The sequence below is a fragment of the Mus pahari genome, chromosome 9 (genome assembly GCF_900095145.1).
Source record: "Mus pahari chromosome 9, PAHARI_EIJ_v1.1, whole genome shotgun sequence".
Classification (NCBI taxonomy): Eukaryota; Metazoa; Chordata; class Mammalia; order Rodentia; family Muridae; genus Mus; species Mus pahari.
In genome coordinates this window covers 27,251,548-27,267,881 of record NC_034598.1, presented here as the reverse complement: position 1 = coordinate 27,267,881, position 16,334 = coordinate 27,251,548, and the positions used below count along the sequence as shown (strand labels likewise).

Here is a 16,334-nt window from a genome sequence, read left to right as displayed (position 1 = left end):
TCCATGTCAGTCCTATCCTCCCATGACCTTAGCTGGACCAGAACCATAACAGAGCATAACAACACAACTTCCTTTTGGCTTCTAGGTTCCTGGGCCGCCAGGGCCAGAGGGTCCTCCAGGACCTCCGGTAAGTATCAAGGACTCTGTAGTTTTTCTGCCACTGTGGTTGGACTGATGATGTCCTCTTCCTTGGCAGTCACAGAGCTCAACCTCTCCCTTCCCCATATCCTCCCACCCCAGAGAGATTTTCACTTTCAGAAAACCCCCATCCCTCATCCCTCTCATCTTAAAACATGTCATCCCAGTAGGTGGCACACACCAGGGATGCTGGGCACAGCCTGGTTGACTGGCATGGAAGCCACAGGCTTGCTCTGTCATGCTCTCTGCCCAACATTTATTTAACCCTTTCTATCAGATGTCTGTCCTTGCCCCTTCCTCCTGTTACCAAGAGGATGCTTTTTAAAGAAAGTGGCCCATTAAAACCTTTCCAGTTGGATGCAAATAGAAGGTCCCGGACAGTTGGACAGTTCGTATGAGCAGATGTTGGTCTGCACCTCTTCATGGTCCACGATGCCTCTTACATTCTGGGTCATCCATTGTACTAGCAGCAATTCTGATAGTGGACATCATTTAATGAAAGTTCCGGGCCCCACATATTAAGTGCTTGAAATACTTCTGTTTTCACTGATACCTCCTCTTCTCTTCATGGGACTTCGAGTCAGCCCCTCCCTGGCTGGGCGGATGGTTCTGACTCCACCCCAGGAAGGCCAGGCTTAGACCACGCCCACATTCCCTTCTACCCCTCAAGAGCCCAGACTCCACATCCCCCCAACCCTTGCTCGGCTGTGGTCACCGACACGTGCCATTCTAATGTTCCTTGTTCTGATCCCAAACACAGGGCCTCCAAGGTGTTCCTGGACCAAAGGTAAGGAAAGGTCACGTGACAGATATTATGGGGGTAGGACAAACTTCTGAGACCTAGCTGATCCATCTCCCTAAATGGCGCCACCCGAAAGGCGCAGCCAGGCCTTCCGGGCAGAATGAAGTTCTGTAGTTCCCTCTGACAGCTGACCTGCTTTGGGATGGGAAGTTCCCCATCTGCCTCTTGAACTCCATGGAATGGCTTGCTTAGCAAATGATCAGACTCTTGCCCCATCTCTCCAGGCCCTTCCCTCACCCTAAAGTATAACGAGACAGCCACCCCTAGCCTCCAAAACCCCGGGGGGCAAAAGACTGGGCTGTCTGTCGGCAGCAGACCCCTTCGCTGACTCTTCCGAACTCCTTTTCCATGCAGGGAGAAGCAGGCCTAGAGGGCAGTAAAGGAGAGAAGGGCTCCCAGGGAGAAAAAGGAGACCGGGGGCCTCTGGGGTTGCCTGTAAGTACCTTGGAGCCACGAGTCTTCTGGGAGGAGCTGCACTGGTCGTCTTCCCTAGGCTTAGTTGCTGAGCAGGGACCAGGGAGGACGCCGCCCTGCACCTAAGGTTCTGAGCATCCCAGTGTGAGGGGTTCTTCCTTTCATAGTGGGGAATGAGTTCAGGCCCTCGGCATCTTGCCCAAGCCCAGTCTTGGTGCTACAACGATGGGAAGCTAACTGAGGTAGAGTCCGCACTGAGGAACAACCTGATGGAGAACCAGAAAGGTCCGAGGCCAGCCGCAAGGTCTGCTGGGGCCTGACTTGGAGCCATAAAGGTGTGCTGAGAGGGTAAGCAGAGGAGACTTGAGGTTGTTGGTGCCATGAAGGTCGGCAGTGGCTAGTCTCCTCTTCCCTCTCTTCCCCGAATAACCCCAAGGGAGACCTTAGCTCTGTTCTCTTGTACGCTAATCACAGCACCAGGCTTGTACAGGGTCAGCCCTGTGGTCCTTGCAGGCCGAAGCTCCTCCCACAGCCCTGTGCTCTGAGCCTTCCAGAGCCCGAGGTCCCTTCATCGCCCTCTGAGGGCTGCTTCTGGGCTTCTGTCTGTCTAGAGGTGATCGCCCGGGCTGCCTGAGTCTCCATCCCATCCTCCTAGTAGCCTGGTGGCTCTTCACATGTCACTTGTCATTTGCTGGTGGTCACTTAAGGTCACAGATATTTAGTGGCCAGACTGAGCCTGAAGGTTGCTCATCCCTTGAAGCTCCAGGGGGCGGGGAGGGGAGGGGTTCCTCTGTCTCCAGCTCCAGGCCAGTCCCTAACCCCAGGCAGCTGTAAACAGCAGAGGAACCCTGGGAAACCAATCCGGTCACAGCAGACACACAGCGGAAGCCAAAGGGACAGTTTCTCTCACTGGTGCAGCAAGCACTGGTAGGAAGCACAGAGGAGCTGACTGGCTCCACAGACCACGGAGAAGTGATGGCTTTAGCAGATGTTTTCCCACATCAGAAGCCGTGTCTGGAATGACTAAAGTACACACGGAAGCACCTTCCTGGCCCCCTCAACCACAGGTCACCTGTTGTGCGCCTTCATGATGCCAACATCCCCAATAAATATGGGAGGCTTCAGTTAGGGTTACCCAGGCCACTGACCCAGCAAAATCTACGAAACAAACAAAACAAAAACCCTAAGCTTGTTCCCAGAAGGCCGTTCGCGAGGACTTTACGGGAGGCAGTAGGGACTGGCAGTGATTGTGGTGCCCTGGAGATCAAACAGACCTTCCCAGGGTCAGATGGCCTTGCACGGAGAAGAGCCCAGTGTGTTTGAATCTTTCCGCTGGATGCCTGGCCTTTCCAGGGTGGGTACTGATGCCAGTGGCTCACCAAGGGCTCATGCCCCCTGACTCAGACCCCTCAAGTGCACTCAGCAACAACATTACATCACTGCAAACCCATGGCTGCTCAGCTCCAGGCTGCTTCTAGGCTGCGTCTGGATGTCAGCGCCTGTGTGGTAGCAGGTAGCAGCCTCCCTGTCCTGCCGACATCCCCCCACCCCACCCCTCTGCCCATTTAGCCAGCGCACTGTGGAGTCTGCTGGGAGCTTTCCAAGCATGCCTTGACCTGGGGTCCCCACTCTTGGAGAGTTATGCAACTGAGCCAGCGTGGAACCTGGGCACCTGTAATGAGAACAGAACCCCAGGAAAGACAGCATGGGTACATACAGCCAGAGCTCAGCCCCTCGGCTCTGGCTTGGGGTCAAGTTCAGTTCCCAAATCGGTAGTCTCAACGCTGAGAACAAAGCTGCCACATCCTACCTAATACCCTTTCCCAGGATGGAGCTCTGAGCTCCACGCACTCCTCCTTCCGGTCTCTCCCCTCACCTACCCCACCCTGAGGCTCTTTTCTGAGTCTCAGTTGGAAGCAGTTCTTGAGAATTACGTGCTTGCTGGCTAGGTGTACCCTGCTGCCAACCCCAGAGACCACTTTAGACCCTGGCACTAGGAAAAAAGTACCCAACCCACCAAGTGCTTCCCTGGTCAGCAGGGAATGGGGAGGCCACGGGGCACACGGGCTGAGCACGTCACAGGTTGGCAGCTTGAGCCCTCTGGTCCTGCTAGCTCCTAAGCATCTGTCTGTCAAAGGACTCTTGTTTACAAGTTTGTGAGGTTACAGAGTTTGTGTCCTGACTCTAAAGTGCCAGAGACACGTCAAGCGTGGTCAGTGTCGTCATTTAAGGCCTAGCTCCGCCTGCCCAGATGGAGCAGAACTATGCTTGATTCTACCCAGGTTTTAAAAGCCAGTGCTAGGGCCAGTGAGAGGGTTAAGTGGGCAAAAAGCAGTTGCTGCTGAGCCTACAAAACGGAGTTCAGTTTCTGGAACCCACATGGTAGAAAGAGAGAACCAACTCCCATATATTGTATACACACACACACACACACACACACACTAAAAAAATATGAAAGCAATTCTAATTGCTCCTAGGGGTTATAAGGTGCAAAATGGCCTATCTCTATACAAAAGAAGCCGGGGTAACGCCCCTTCAGGATCCCCTCTGCGCAGTCTGCCCTGAGGAGGGACCATAGCTCTGGAGCCACACACACCCCCAAGGATGCCTTTCTGCACCCTCTCCCTGGAGCACTAAAGCAGCCTGGGAAGAGGGGCTCCTGTGGGGTGAAGGGAGAGAGGGGGACAAGAGCTGTGGAGGGTCAGAGCATCTGTCCTCGTGGTTCATGCCAACTCAGCAGCCGGCCACAGCCCTAGGTGTCTCCGTGTTCCTGTCCGTCTCCGTGTAAACATGCCCACTGTCCTCCCCGTCGTTTATGGCATTTGTGTCTGTCCGTCTGGAGTCACCGCTTTACTCACCTCCCCTCCCCCATTGTCTCCCTTTTCTCCCTTCCCCCCACCCCCCACCCCTTTCTTTTGGTCAAACTGTGCCCTTCGTCCAGGGAGCTTCAGGTTTGGACGGCAGGCCTGGGCCACCGGTGAGTGTCATTACTCCATTGCCCCACCCCCACCCCATCCCTGTCTGGTCTATGATCCCTCTTGTCTATCCTGCTGTGGCCTTGTTCACTCCCCAACCCCACCCCCAACCCCTGCAGTGATAGGAACTGTGTTTAGTCCTTCCATAGACACCAGAAAGTCCCCTCTGTGTCCACATCAGAAGTGCCCTTTGAGCCGTCTCGGCCACCGAGAATGAGCAACCAGGACGAAGCACGGGGCAGTAAAAGTTACCCTAGCAACAGTGACCCTGATGCTGAGACCAACCTGGGAACCCTACCCTGGGGCTTGAGCCAAGATGTGTCCCTGGCAAACACAAGTGTTTGTGTGTGACCTTCTCGCTGTGCTGTTGTCATACTGTGACGTCTGTCCATCTCCTGTCTGCCTGTGAGCCTCCTGGTCACATGTAGTCACCCTTCCCAGAGTTTTGGGGTGGGAGTATAGAAGGGTCAGTGTATAAGAGTAGCACGTAGGAGCCTGGAGGCCTGTGTCAGCTCAGTGCCCAGCACCCGGGTGTGTTTTAACCACATCTTTCACGGTGGGTGGCACCCAAGCCACCCTGCAAGCACAATAAAGGGTCTATAACAGCAGGTGGAAGACACCAGGACCCTCTATTACCCTGTCCCTCCTGATTCCAGACAAGAGTTCTTGCTATCTCATCTGCAGACACAAAGCCCTGTAGGGCCACAGGAAACACCCCTCCACAGAACACCCTGTGGAGTTGCCAACATTGGTTCTAGTAGTCGGTTCAGGGCACAGGACTTCCTAGCTTGGAAGCCATGGCAGGGCTGTATGCCTGGCTACTTGTAGCCAACCAGCTACACCTTGATGACTGTTTCTAAGGCCCATCACCCAGGAGTCAAGTCAAGCTGGCCGGAGTGCCGCAGGGGAGAGAAGCTAGTCAGACAGATTGTAGGACAGAGCCTCGAACTCCCAGAAAGTAGGAAGAACACCCAGGCGGCCCAGGAGAGCGTCATCTTACCGAATGCCAGTTCTGTCCCCTTGTAAGAGCGAACCACAGAGCACCCTGGACTGACAGTAGCTGGAGGTCAGGCCCAGCATTTGCTCATTTATCCATGGAGACCTTGAGACAGAGTCCTTACTTGATCTTCTAGAGTTACAGAGCTGAAGCCTGGGTCAGTCTGTGGAGGCTTTTCAGTACTGACAAGTCTGGGACATGGAGGCCCGGAGCCTGCCCCGAGTGAGCGCCACTGTGGTCCACATTCTGCTCGCTTCCTTTCCACTGCACAGAGCACACCCAGAACCTCTCCTGGCTCTGTTCATTTTCTGTGACAGTAATCTGTATTCTCCCATATACTCACGTCCTACCTTCCCCGGGTACACTCAGAGTATTGGACAGCATCCTCCTAAGCCCCGCCCCACAGTCTGATCTGAGTGGGGACACATAAACACTGACAGGCCGATAGACAGGAGGCTGTGAAAGAGAGATTTGGTCTAGTTTGGATGTGCGGATGGGGAAAACACTTGCTGATTCTATAGTAAGCCCAGCTCTGACTCCGAGTGAACACCAGCGTGCTACAGTTCCTCCCGGCTTTTCCCTGGGACCCTCAAGTTAGGAGAGAGCCTGCTCCTACTCCCCGAAGGCCAGTGTGGTTCTGACACTGGAGGATACTAACTCATGACCCTGTCCCTCAGGCCTGGGAATCTGTGGGGTCTGCAGTGGGTTGGGGGAAGGGTGCTGGATGGCCCTCTCACGCCTGCCTCTAAGTGTGTCTCCGCATCAGTCTCTATGGCATGAAGACCCTCCCGCTGCATGTGGAGCTGTGACGGCAAGGGGGTGCCGGCCCTAAGCCCCTTGACTCCTGGGATGGGGGTCACCTCCCTCCCCAGTGCTTGTTGGTAGCAAACCAAGCAACCGTTCTTCTGGGTTTCAGCCTTGGCAGGCTTGGCTGGGATGTAAGAGGTTTTCCTTCATGAATCTGGCTCCAAGGACTCGGGGCGAAGGAACCGTCCTTCAAGGCCCCTAAATCCAAAATGGATCATGGCCCAGGCAAATGGCCTCCTCGAACGAAACCTGGCTTTGCCAATCCTGAAAACCGAGGCTCCGGCTTTGTGCATCTTCAGGTCCTGGGTGGGATTCTCGGGGCTTCCCTCAAGCAAATGATCCTTAACCTCTGCTTCCTTTCACCTCCCCAGGGTACTCCAGGACCAATTGGGGTTCCAGGCCCAGCCGGACCAAAGGGCGAAAGGGTGAGTTGCTTTGTGAACTGGGTGCTTGGGAAGCCAGGGGAGAGGATGACTCCAGGCTGGTTCATCCCTTGTGCCTGGGACCCAGCCCCAGGGTCCTCATCTTCACTCATGGCTGCCCTCAAAGCAGCCTGGAGGAGAGGAACCCCTCTGGGGAGACAGAAGCTTGGGTGAGATGGAAAAGCTCCTCCACTGGTGCCCTGGCACAGTGTCCCTCAGGGATGCCGGTCTGTCGTGCTCATTTAGAGAAAGGGTATGGGACAGGAGGGGATTTAGAACATCCCCAGAGAACGTCAGAAAGCCAGGGTGTCTGGCAGGGTTCTCACCATTAGTGTTGAGTAGCCGAGGCCAAGTCACACGGTATCGCAGAATGGGTGGCGTAAGAGAATGGAGCAAGAATCAGCTCAGTGTGGGAGGACGCTGTCCCCCTCAGCCAGCCACGTTCCCACACACCCAGCAGCATCAGTCATCCCGAGTGGGCAGGCTCTGTGCCGATCGATCGATCCACCCCCACGGAGCATCTGTGACAGTTCTCTGTCCACACCTCCTCTCTCTGCCCTCTGCTGTCCCAAGAGAGCCTTGTGGTGGGGAAGCGGGTGGCTTCTACAGAGATCGAGAGCTTCTCAGATCACTGGTGCCCTGGGGAAAACCAGGATGGCCACTCCAGGGTGACGACACGGGCTTCAGAGAAGAAATCAAAGCTCTTCTCTTGCTATCTCTGGGCCCGCTGTCTGGTCTCCTTCTCGTGCGTGCTGCCTAGTCTCGTCGGGAAGAGGGCTATACCCGAGAGCCAACAGAAGGACCCTTAGACCACACCATGCCTCTCACACACATCAGTTCTCCTAGGGTCCATGGAGATTTCCCCATAGGGGATAGCAAGTGGGAAGAGAGCCAGCATGGAGGGGAGGGCTCACAGGGCACCTTTCTCTCTTTCAGGGCAGCAAAGGGGACCCAGGGATGACGGGACCAACGGGAGCAGCTGGGCTGCCTGTGAGTCTACAGGAACTAGACCGTTTCCCCTCCGTCCATCTCTCTTCCCAGCTAGGAAGGCAGGATCAAAGCACACAGCCCAGATTCTGGAGCCCAGACGTGGGGCCGCAGGAGAGGCTGCCCAGAACTAAGTGGGGATGAGCTAGACGTCCCTGAGGGGGCATTGCAAGGGACGGGTGCTCATCACAGGGACCGCCACCTGTGTAAACGCATGTCTGCAACCTTCCACCGTAGCCCCTGTGCGGTAGGGTCCCTGGTGGCTATGCCTCCCTCCACTTCTGCCGTCCAGGATGGACAGCCTCAGATCCAGAGCCGCCACAACCCAGGCTCTGGCCTTGAAGACTGAGCTTGGTGTTCCATCTGCAGTGCATTTGCCTGCAGCTGTGTTACAAAAGCCAAGTGGCTGTCTCACGGAGCCTGGATTTTGTTTCCCATCCACCCGAGGCTCATGTGCATAGTGACTGACTATGCACTAACTAAGCGTGTCTGCGCCGGTCAACGCTTAACACTCAGTCCCCTAGGGTATTCTGCACCTTAAAAGATGCTCGGAAAAGCAGTGAAGCAGTGACCTGATGAGAGAGCCATGGGAATATTCAGCCCAGAGTAGCCCCTGCCTGCAGCATAAAACACCCCCCCCCTCACCCCATGAATAGTTCCCAGAAGAACGCATCAGCCAGGCAGGACATGAGCTACACACAGTATAAGAAAACAGAGAACCTTGTGCGTGGCTTTGCTCATAAATCCGAGTGCCTCTTGGTCAGATTCCTCAATGCATTTGCTTCTCTCGCCCTTTTGTAAAATGGGAGTAACACAACCCATCTCCACTGAACTGAAGCTCATTAGCGACGTTTTCTGAGCCCAAAGGAAGGACCTTCTGGCCGTTTGTCGTGTTTTCCCATTAACACGTCCTTGTTCCTCTGATTTAACGCAGGGTTTACACGGACCACCCGGGGACAAAGGAAACCGGGTAAGTCTGAGCCCTCGCGCTCTGCATCTGATTACTAACATCTTCATGATGAGATGGAATGATCAATTGGAGACTCCTGACCTAACAGGACAAATGCTCTTTCCCTATAAATCATCCTAAATTGAAAGGCTTTCTAGAGAGGGGCTCCATGCCATACACGCAGGGAACCTGAGGCCCAGTACTGCGGTTGAAGCCAGTATTTCTTATTTCCAGAGAAGGCTGAGCGAATCCCACAGCAGCCATCAGATTAGCATGGCCATCCAGTAACAGGAGCCTCTCATCCAGCCCTCTCTACATTGCCCTGATAACCGGCCCCTTAGTGGTATTTTTAGATCCATCGTCACCTCATCTTTGCCTCCTGAAACTGAGATTTGTCAGGCATTCCAGGCCACTACTGGTGACTGGGAAAATAAATTCCTGCTCCGAGAACAGACAGCCAAACCCTTAAAAAAAAAAAAAAAAGAGTATCCCAGCTGCTGTTCCTTTTGGAGACTTGGCAGGGACTGGAACTGACTGAACCCTCCAAATCCTCCCAACTCCCCTTGGCTCCTACGGTCCTCAGAAGGATTCGTTAAGTGTCCCCAGCACCATAGGCGTATAATGGTCATGGCCTTGCGCATTCGGGTCCAGCAGCAATAATCTAACTACATCTGGCCAAGAGACAGCAGCCTCTCCATCACCTCCTCCAAGGCCCATCTGTGTGCGATGCACTCACCCTAGGCAGTGGTTCTCAACCTTCGGGCCAAGACCGTTTGGAGGGCAGATGACCCTTTCAGAGGGGTCGCCTAGGACCCACAGAAAACACAGATAACTCGCATTACGATTCATAACAGTAGCAAATGAAAGGAAGTTAACAACGAAAATAGTTGTATGGTCGGGGGTCACCCCAACATGTAAAACCGTATAAAGGGCCGCAGCGTTAGAAAGGCTGAGAACCGCTGCCTTAGAGGACCAAGAGCATCCTCCAGCAGGCAGTAACATTCAAGGACCTTACATGGCAAGGGACGGAAGGAACAGGCAAAGGGCCACTGTCCCAATGTGATGTGGAGTACTGAGTTTCCCGGAGAGACCGAGGCAGAGCACGTGGATTTCGGAACCTGGGTGATCTTTGACCATTGACATTGGTCAGAACATGTTCTAGGAACAGAATATATCAGAATCTGTATGTTTCTATCTGGCCCCAATTAAATCCATCATCCTTGATGGATTAGCTGGACACTTCTAAACCCCTCCCCAGCAGCCACACAAAAGCAAGCCAACCTGTTCCCTAAAACCTAGGAACAAGTGAGAGGAACCAGGGCCACCCCTACCAAACCGTCAATGGTGAGGCTGCGTGGGGTCCACAACAATGAACTAATCCACTTCCAGCTGTGTGGCTGGTCTCTGAGTCTACCAACCTGATCATTCCGTTTCCTCATTGGTATACAGACCTTCCTAACTCCTAACTTCTAAAACTTCCTAATGTGTTCTGGCTCCTTTATTACACTCGGTTCACGCTTTTCAAACCCGTTTCGTAAGACTTTCTCCGCTGGCTGCAGGCACTGGAGCTCTTGAAATGAAAGTAGTACTTCTGCCGTAAAGAGGAGGCAGGGTCGGTCGGTGAGGGACCCCTGTCACAGAATGGGGGACGATGAAAAAAAATGGACCAGGCTACTGTCTCTGATGCTAAGCCATCATCTATAGAGGCCCCAGGCATTGTGGGAAAATCTTTCTCCTACACTTCCCCTTCCTACTCTTTGATAGCTTCCCCGAATCCTAGATAGAACGTCTCTTCTTTGGAGTCAAATTCAAGGACTGAAGGTATAGCTCAACTGGTGGAATTGTTTGCTTTGAGCCCTAGGTTCCAGTTTAATATTTCACAAAGCTCAGCGGGTATCACACGCCTGCAGTCGCAACACCCGAGAGAGGCGGGAAGATCAGGGAGTCACATGCTCATCTCTGGCTACATATTGTCTGAGGCCAGCCTGCGACCCTACCTCAGAAATCCAAGAAACAGAAGGGCAAGTTCAGAAAGGCAGTGAGGCACCACACAGAGGGCCAGATGAATTGTCCCAAACAGCAGGCTTCAAATCAGGGAGCAACGAATTTTTCTCACCCAAGAGAGTCAGTTCTCAGGATGCCAGATGGACAGGAAAAAGGACACTGGGAACCACGGGCACCTCATCCAGGCCTCTGAGCCACCAGCCCTAACGGGGCCTCGAGGGAGGTATACTATAGATACACTTTGATCCAGGAGACAGGTCAGAGGCTGAGGCAAGGTTCAGAGTGTCACTGGGGTACCCAGTGCCCCTCCCTGTTCACCTGTTCCATCTCATGTGAACCAAGACGCAGCCTTATGATTTTACTGTTGGGCTGACAACATGGCCTCAAAGGCAGAGGTGCCTGCCACCAAGCCTGACCATCTAGAGTTCAATTCCCATGTGGGAACAACTCACGGAATAAGGAAAGATCATGTTACGATGAGCAAAGACAGAATCCCAAACAGGAAGCCTGCTAAGCCACACAAGATCATTGAAGGGGGCTGGGGGGAATGGGAGGTACTCTGCTCTCATCTCTAAGGGTACCTTTCTCCTACATATGCCCTACCTCGTCTCTAAGTGGCTCAGTGAACTTGGGCCAGGAGTCCTATTTACAACAAAAACATGGGTCAGTGCCACACATGGCCCCTCAGGCCTGTGATCCCAGCATCTGGGAGGTAGAGGTGGAAGGATCAGGGGTTCACAGTCGCCCAACTACACAGTAAGTGAGAGGCTAGTCTTGGTTATAGGAGAAGACTCAGTTGAAATAGCAATGAAAAGGGGTCAGAGTGCAAGGTGCCATCACTCTGGCAAGGTGACATAGTTTGATTGGTTGTTACCACAGAGCTGCCTGAAAGCCAGCCAGCGGGAAAAAGTCCCAGCATGCTGAGCCCGCTTCCACCTCTGCCGTGTCTGGGATGGGGGAGTGTGTCAGGGTGCGTGCATGTCTTGCTTCCTGGGTCCTTCTGCCCCTCCTTTCTCTCCCTCTCCAGCCTCTATAGCCTCATTCTGTCTCTTCCTTTATTTCTCCTTCCTTCCCTTCAACATAGGCACCCACTAAACCCCCATAGCCCTCATCCTTTTCCCGCCTTCTGGCTTGTGTCAGCCCTTCACATTCCCTCCCCTCTTACCAGCTGGAGCTGGGAGTCGGGGCATCTCTCCTATGTTCCACTCTGGGGTAGGCAGGAGAGGACATGTAGGTAAAGCAGTAAGTCTAGAATCTTCCAGAACACATGATGTGGGGGTGATGCCTTACAGTGTGGGTGGCCCACTCTCTGACCTTCAGGCACATCTTCTAAGGCCTGGAACCACCCCCTCAGCAGCCCCGCCCATATTCTTCATTGGGAAACTACTCATGACTCAGAAGATGAGGGCTTCAGTCCTAAGTGACACCTACCTCTAAGGACAAGGACCTGGGTCTTCCCATTCTAAAGAGCTGGTGGTTCAGCTTGTCCACACTAAGGGAATCCTCATGCCCAGGCCTTCTCATTGGCGGGTGTGCCTTTGAGCCAAGGACTTCACTGCCTGAGTGCACACTCATTAACACTAATCATTCTGAAAAGCCATTCAGAGTAATAATATGTGGACAAACTACAAACATCTGCTGGAATTAAAAACAAACAAACAAACAAACAAACATAAACACCTGGGTTCATGTACAAAGATCTGGGGAAACATCAGTACTGCAGCCACTTAACAAATGCAGGAACACCACAAACAGGACTGGACCCTCCAGGGGAGCGTTCACTCCCATACTAGGTAGTAGGAGACAGTCATCACCACAATTGGCTAAAATCACCCTCCATTGCTGAGATATACGTCATCCCACGGGTCTCCATCTCTTATACACAAGGTCATGCAATAATTTGGGAGCAAGTATAATGCACCCATTTTACAGATAAAGAAACTGAAGCTTGGAGGGGTTCAAAGTTAGTAACTGGCAGAACTCGCCGAGCCTTTGGCCTCCCCATGATGGAGCAGCCATATACAAATCCCCAGGCATGAGACAATCCATTTATAGAGAGGGAAGTGTCTGGGGACACCCCTAGGGACACGCATGGCCCATTTTTAAGGACCGAGACATATGAACATTTAACTGCAAACTCATTTCCAGATGATGTCATTTCCAGAGGCCTCAGAGCCCTTCCTTAGATGAACCCCAACACATAAAGACAGGGGTCCTCACTTAGAGGAGGATTTTCAGAAACAGATGAACTCCCTGAGCCAGCTGGAACAAAGGGTGCCAAGATGCACTTATGGAGGCCAGAAGAGAACCTGGAAATCACTTCTCTCCTCCTGCCACTTGGGGATTGGCCTCAAGTGGTCAGGCAAGGTGGCGAGTACCTTTACCTGCTGTTAACCACTGGGCCGTTGTCACAGCCCAGCAGGACAACTTTAAGTAGTGGTGTGAGACAATAATAAATCAGAGACAGACACGGCATATGGGAGGATCAGCCTGAGTCTCTACACATGCGCACACACATGCACACATATACGCATCATCCCGCGCACGCACGTGCAGACTGCAGTCATGTATGCACATGCCTATAGCGGGGCTCTTGACTACAGTCACCTTGCCTCCTGAGGAATTGGCATGGGCATGAGAACTAATTGGGACAAGAAGGGGGCTAGAAAGCGGGCTCAGGGATTAAGACTGTGTACTGCACCTCCACGGGACCCAAGTTTGTCTCCCAGCACCCACATGGGCCAGACTACAACCACTGACTCTAGTTCCAGGAACCTCTGACACCCCTGGCCTCCATGGACACTTGGCACACACACACACCATCCTTTGCTAGGTTTAAGAACAGCAAAATTGGGTACCACATTCCTGGGTGGCCTTTCCACTTTGGCTCAGAGATGCCCCTGCTCCCGCTTCCCTCTCCTCTCTCTCCTTTACCCTCCTCCTTTGCAAAAACCCTAGGTACTCAGAGCTGGGGGGTGGGTGTGTCCCCTAATCCTACGGGATGCTGACTTAATCAAGAAAGCCTACTTTTTGCTCTGCCCTTTTATGTATCATTTTCTCTCTCTAATGGTAACATGTGAAGATCCTAAAGTTTTGATGATGTGTTGTTGTTGTTTTTCCCCCCACTTCTTACCTCGGACTAAACCATTGCTCACAGGGGGAGAGGGGGAAGAAGGGCTCTAGAGGGCCTAAAGGGGACAAGGGGGACCAAGGAGCACCTGGACTAGACGCCCCCTGCCCGCTGGTATGTTTTTCCGTTTCTCGCGCATCGTTCTGAGGTTTTTTTCCCCCCCAGGGTTGCAGGTTGGAAACAAAGGAAGCCAAAAGCTCTGAGGAGCCTTGCTCCACAGATGCCACCAAGCCTGTCTGTGCCTTGGCACTCCTGCCTGCAGAGGGTGGGCCTCTGAGCCACAGCTGCAAGCCATTCTGCTAAATCCCTGGTCTTTGAGTCCCCATCCTTTGAAGATTCAGAACAATGGATGGGTGGAAGGAAGGGAACCCGCAGGGTCTGGGTAGAAGGTCTCAGGCTCTGTCCCCAGCATGCTTTGCAAACCCACCCTAGTGTTTATGGCACACAGATTTGCGACCTCTGTTGCATGGCCACCTCCGTGGCCTGCAGCCCTAGCTGTCCTGAATCCGCACTCAGGTCCAGATGCAAGACCCAGGTTAGTCTCCTGAGTTCTATACCGTGCAGAATAAGGTCAGACAAGGGGCTTTTCATGTGATCTTATCATGCCCAGTAGCCCAGCTAAAACCCAGGAAGCCGCAGACCCCAAATCAGTAGGTAGCCCCAAGCAGCCTTCCCAAGAAGCCAGCAACTGATGACTGTGGCCCATCAGCCTGGCTTCTCAAGGGACCTCTCAAAGCACTAGAAGCCCTGAAAGACATGCTGCTGTCAAGCTGGGGTCGCCTGAGGTTGTGCCTGGAAGGGACTGCTGTACAGAAGCTGGTCATGTTCTATCAATGCACTTTCGCTAATATGTAATAGCCTCAGGGTCTGCATCCTGGCCTGGGTAGGACTGGACACATCCCACTCCACCGCTGGAGATGGCTGACTCTGACGTCCGTAATCACCGTGGTTGGTTTTATGAACAGGGCCACCGAGGTTTTAAAGGAGAGAAAGGGGAGCCGGGGCTACCAGGGCTGGACGGACTGGATGCCCCATGCCCACTGGTATGGCATTTCCCTCCCTTGCCTGAGTGGCCAGTGTGGGCTACCCCATGTGTGTGGTGTGTACCCGTGTGCCTCCTGATCCTCTTGCTCTGCTCTCCCAGTTCCTCCCTTGCTGACCAAGAGTTACCTTGCCTAGAACGTTAGTGGCTCCCAGCCCATGTCACCCTCTTGCATGTGACGTGCCCAGTGGCATTTTCTTGGCATCCTCCTGCAACTGCTTCTGAAGCACCACCCCATCATCCCGCCCACCCCAAAGCCGGTCTCGGCTGCATTGCATCCTCATTGCCTGATGACTGTTTCTAGAACATTCTGGAAGCTAGGGAAGTGAATGAGTTGGACAGGCTTTTTTTTTTTAGAACTGATTGCTTTGCCTCCACACAGTGCACTTAGCCCTGAATATACAAGCTAAGCAAACTAACAAAACACAGGAGTGGCCGGGCATGGTGGCGCACGCCTTTAATCCTAGCACTTGGGAGGCAGAGGCAGGCGGATTTCTGAGTTCAAGGCCAGCCTGATCTACAGAGTGAGTTCCAGGACAGCCAGGACTACACAGAGAAACCCTGTCTCGAACCCCCCCCCCCAAAAAAAACCCACAGGAGTGAGCTGCCAGTCACCTGCCTCCCCGACCCAGACCCAGACCCACCCCAACCCAGTTTGGCAGGGGACATGGGACAGAGAGGTTCTATAATTAAGGTGGTGGTAGAGACCACCCTGTCTATTCTTCCAGGCTAGATCCCCTTGTGATGGCCCAAGTGTCACCATCAGAACTAGATTACGGTCCAGCATCAGATATTAGATGTTAAAGACCCAGAAGGTTCTACTTAAGGTAGCTCACTATGAAGCGAGAAGTGGAAAGGTCTAGAATGTAATTAGGAGGAGGTAGGTGGTGGCCAGGTATTCCTGAGCGATCGGGAGCTGAAACTCAGAAGCTGGTTTCCCCCACACCTAGTCTTGCTCTGGATGGTGACTTCCTAAGTATCTATATGACCCTCTCAACTAACTATAAAAGAAACAGAGGCAACACTTGACCCTGCAGGCACGAGTCCAGATGTTCATGCTTGCCTTCCATTTCCCCAGGAGATCCAGAGGTTGCGGCCACCACCCAACTCCCAGCCTCAAATCCTCCACCCTGTCACTCAGGAATTCTCTTTGAATGATACAGTTCCTTGAAGGGCGCCAGAGATGTCTTAGGCCACAAGCACGACAGAGCCAGCATAGGTCACGCGAATGGAGTAGCAAGCCTGCTGATCCTGCTGGCCCGCCTTCACATCCCCAGTGTGCAGTGTGCATGGCTGCCTTTCTTGACTTCCAAAGCACTTCCATTCATGAAAACTGGGTCTTTCCTGGACCGCGGTTGTGCCCTGCCCCCATCTCACCCTTCGTGTCCCCCACTCTCCTCCACCCCCATTTGTGTGCTCTCAGTTCTTCAAAGTCTCCTTCTTTTGCCCTGCCTACTTTTCCACTGCACCCTGCCACCATCCATGTCCCGAAGGAAATGCCCTCAAAGGCCTCTCTCCTTCCCAGAGTTTGTGTGTAGTATGCTGTACCGAGGCAATGGGGTGACTTGGCATGGTACAATGGACCGCAAAGGGGACAGAGGGTCACCATGAAACTGAAATGCATGCCCCCTACAGTCCTTTCCGAGCCTAGAGGGGACAGATATCAT

At 53.3% G+C, this 16,334-nt stretch overlaps 1 protein-coding gene across 1 annotated transcript in view; it reads left to right on the top strand.

Annotated features, from left to right (window-relative positions):
• Nucleotides 1–16,334, top strand: part of Col13a1 (collagen type XIII alpha 1 chain) — a 139,975-nt gene that overhangs the window by 120,684 nt on the left and 2,957 nt on the right. The window contains exons 32-38 of the mRNA XM_029542607.1: nt 86–127; nt 899–925; nt 1,295–1,375; nt 6,505–6,558; nt 7,492–7,545; nt 8,477–8,512; nt 13,653–13,739. Of these exons, the coding sequence (XP_029398467.1) occupies nt 86–127; nt 899–925; nt 1,295–1,375; nt 6,505–6,558; nt 7,492–7,545; nt 8,477–8,512; nt 13,653–13,739 (381 nt within the window). The remainder of the gene's footprint in view (nt 1–85; nt 128–898; nt 926–1,294; nt 1,376–6,504; nt 6,559–7,491; nt 7,546–8,476; nt 8,513–13,652; nt 13,740–16,334) is intronic.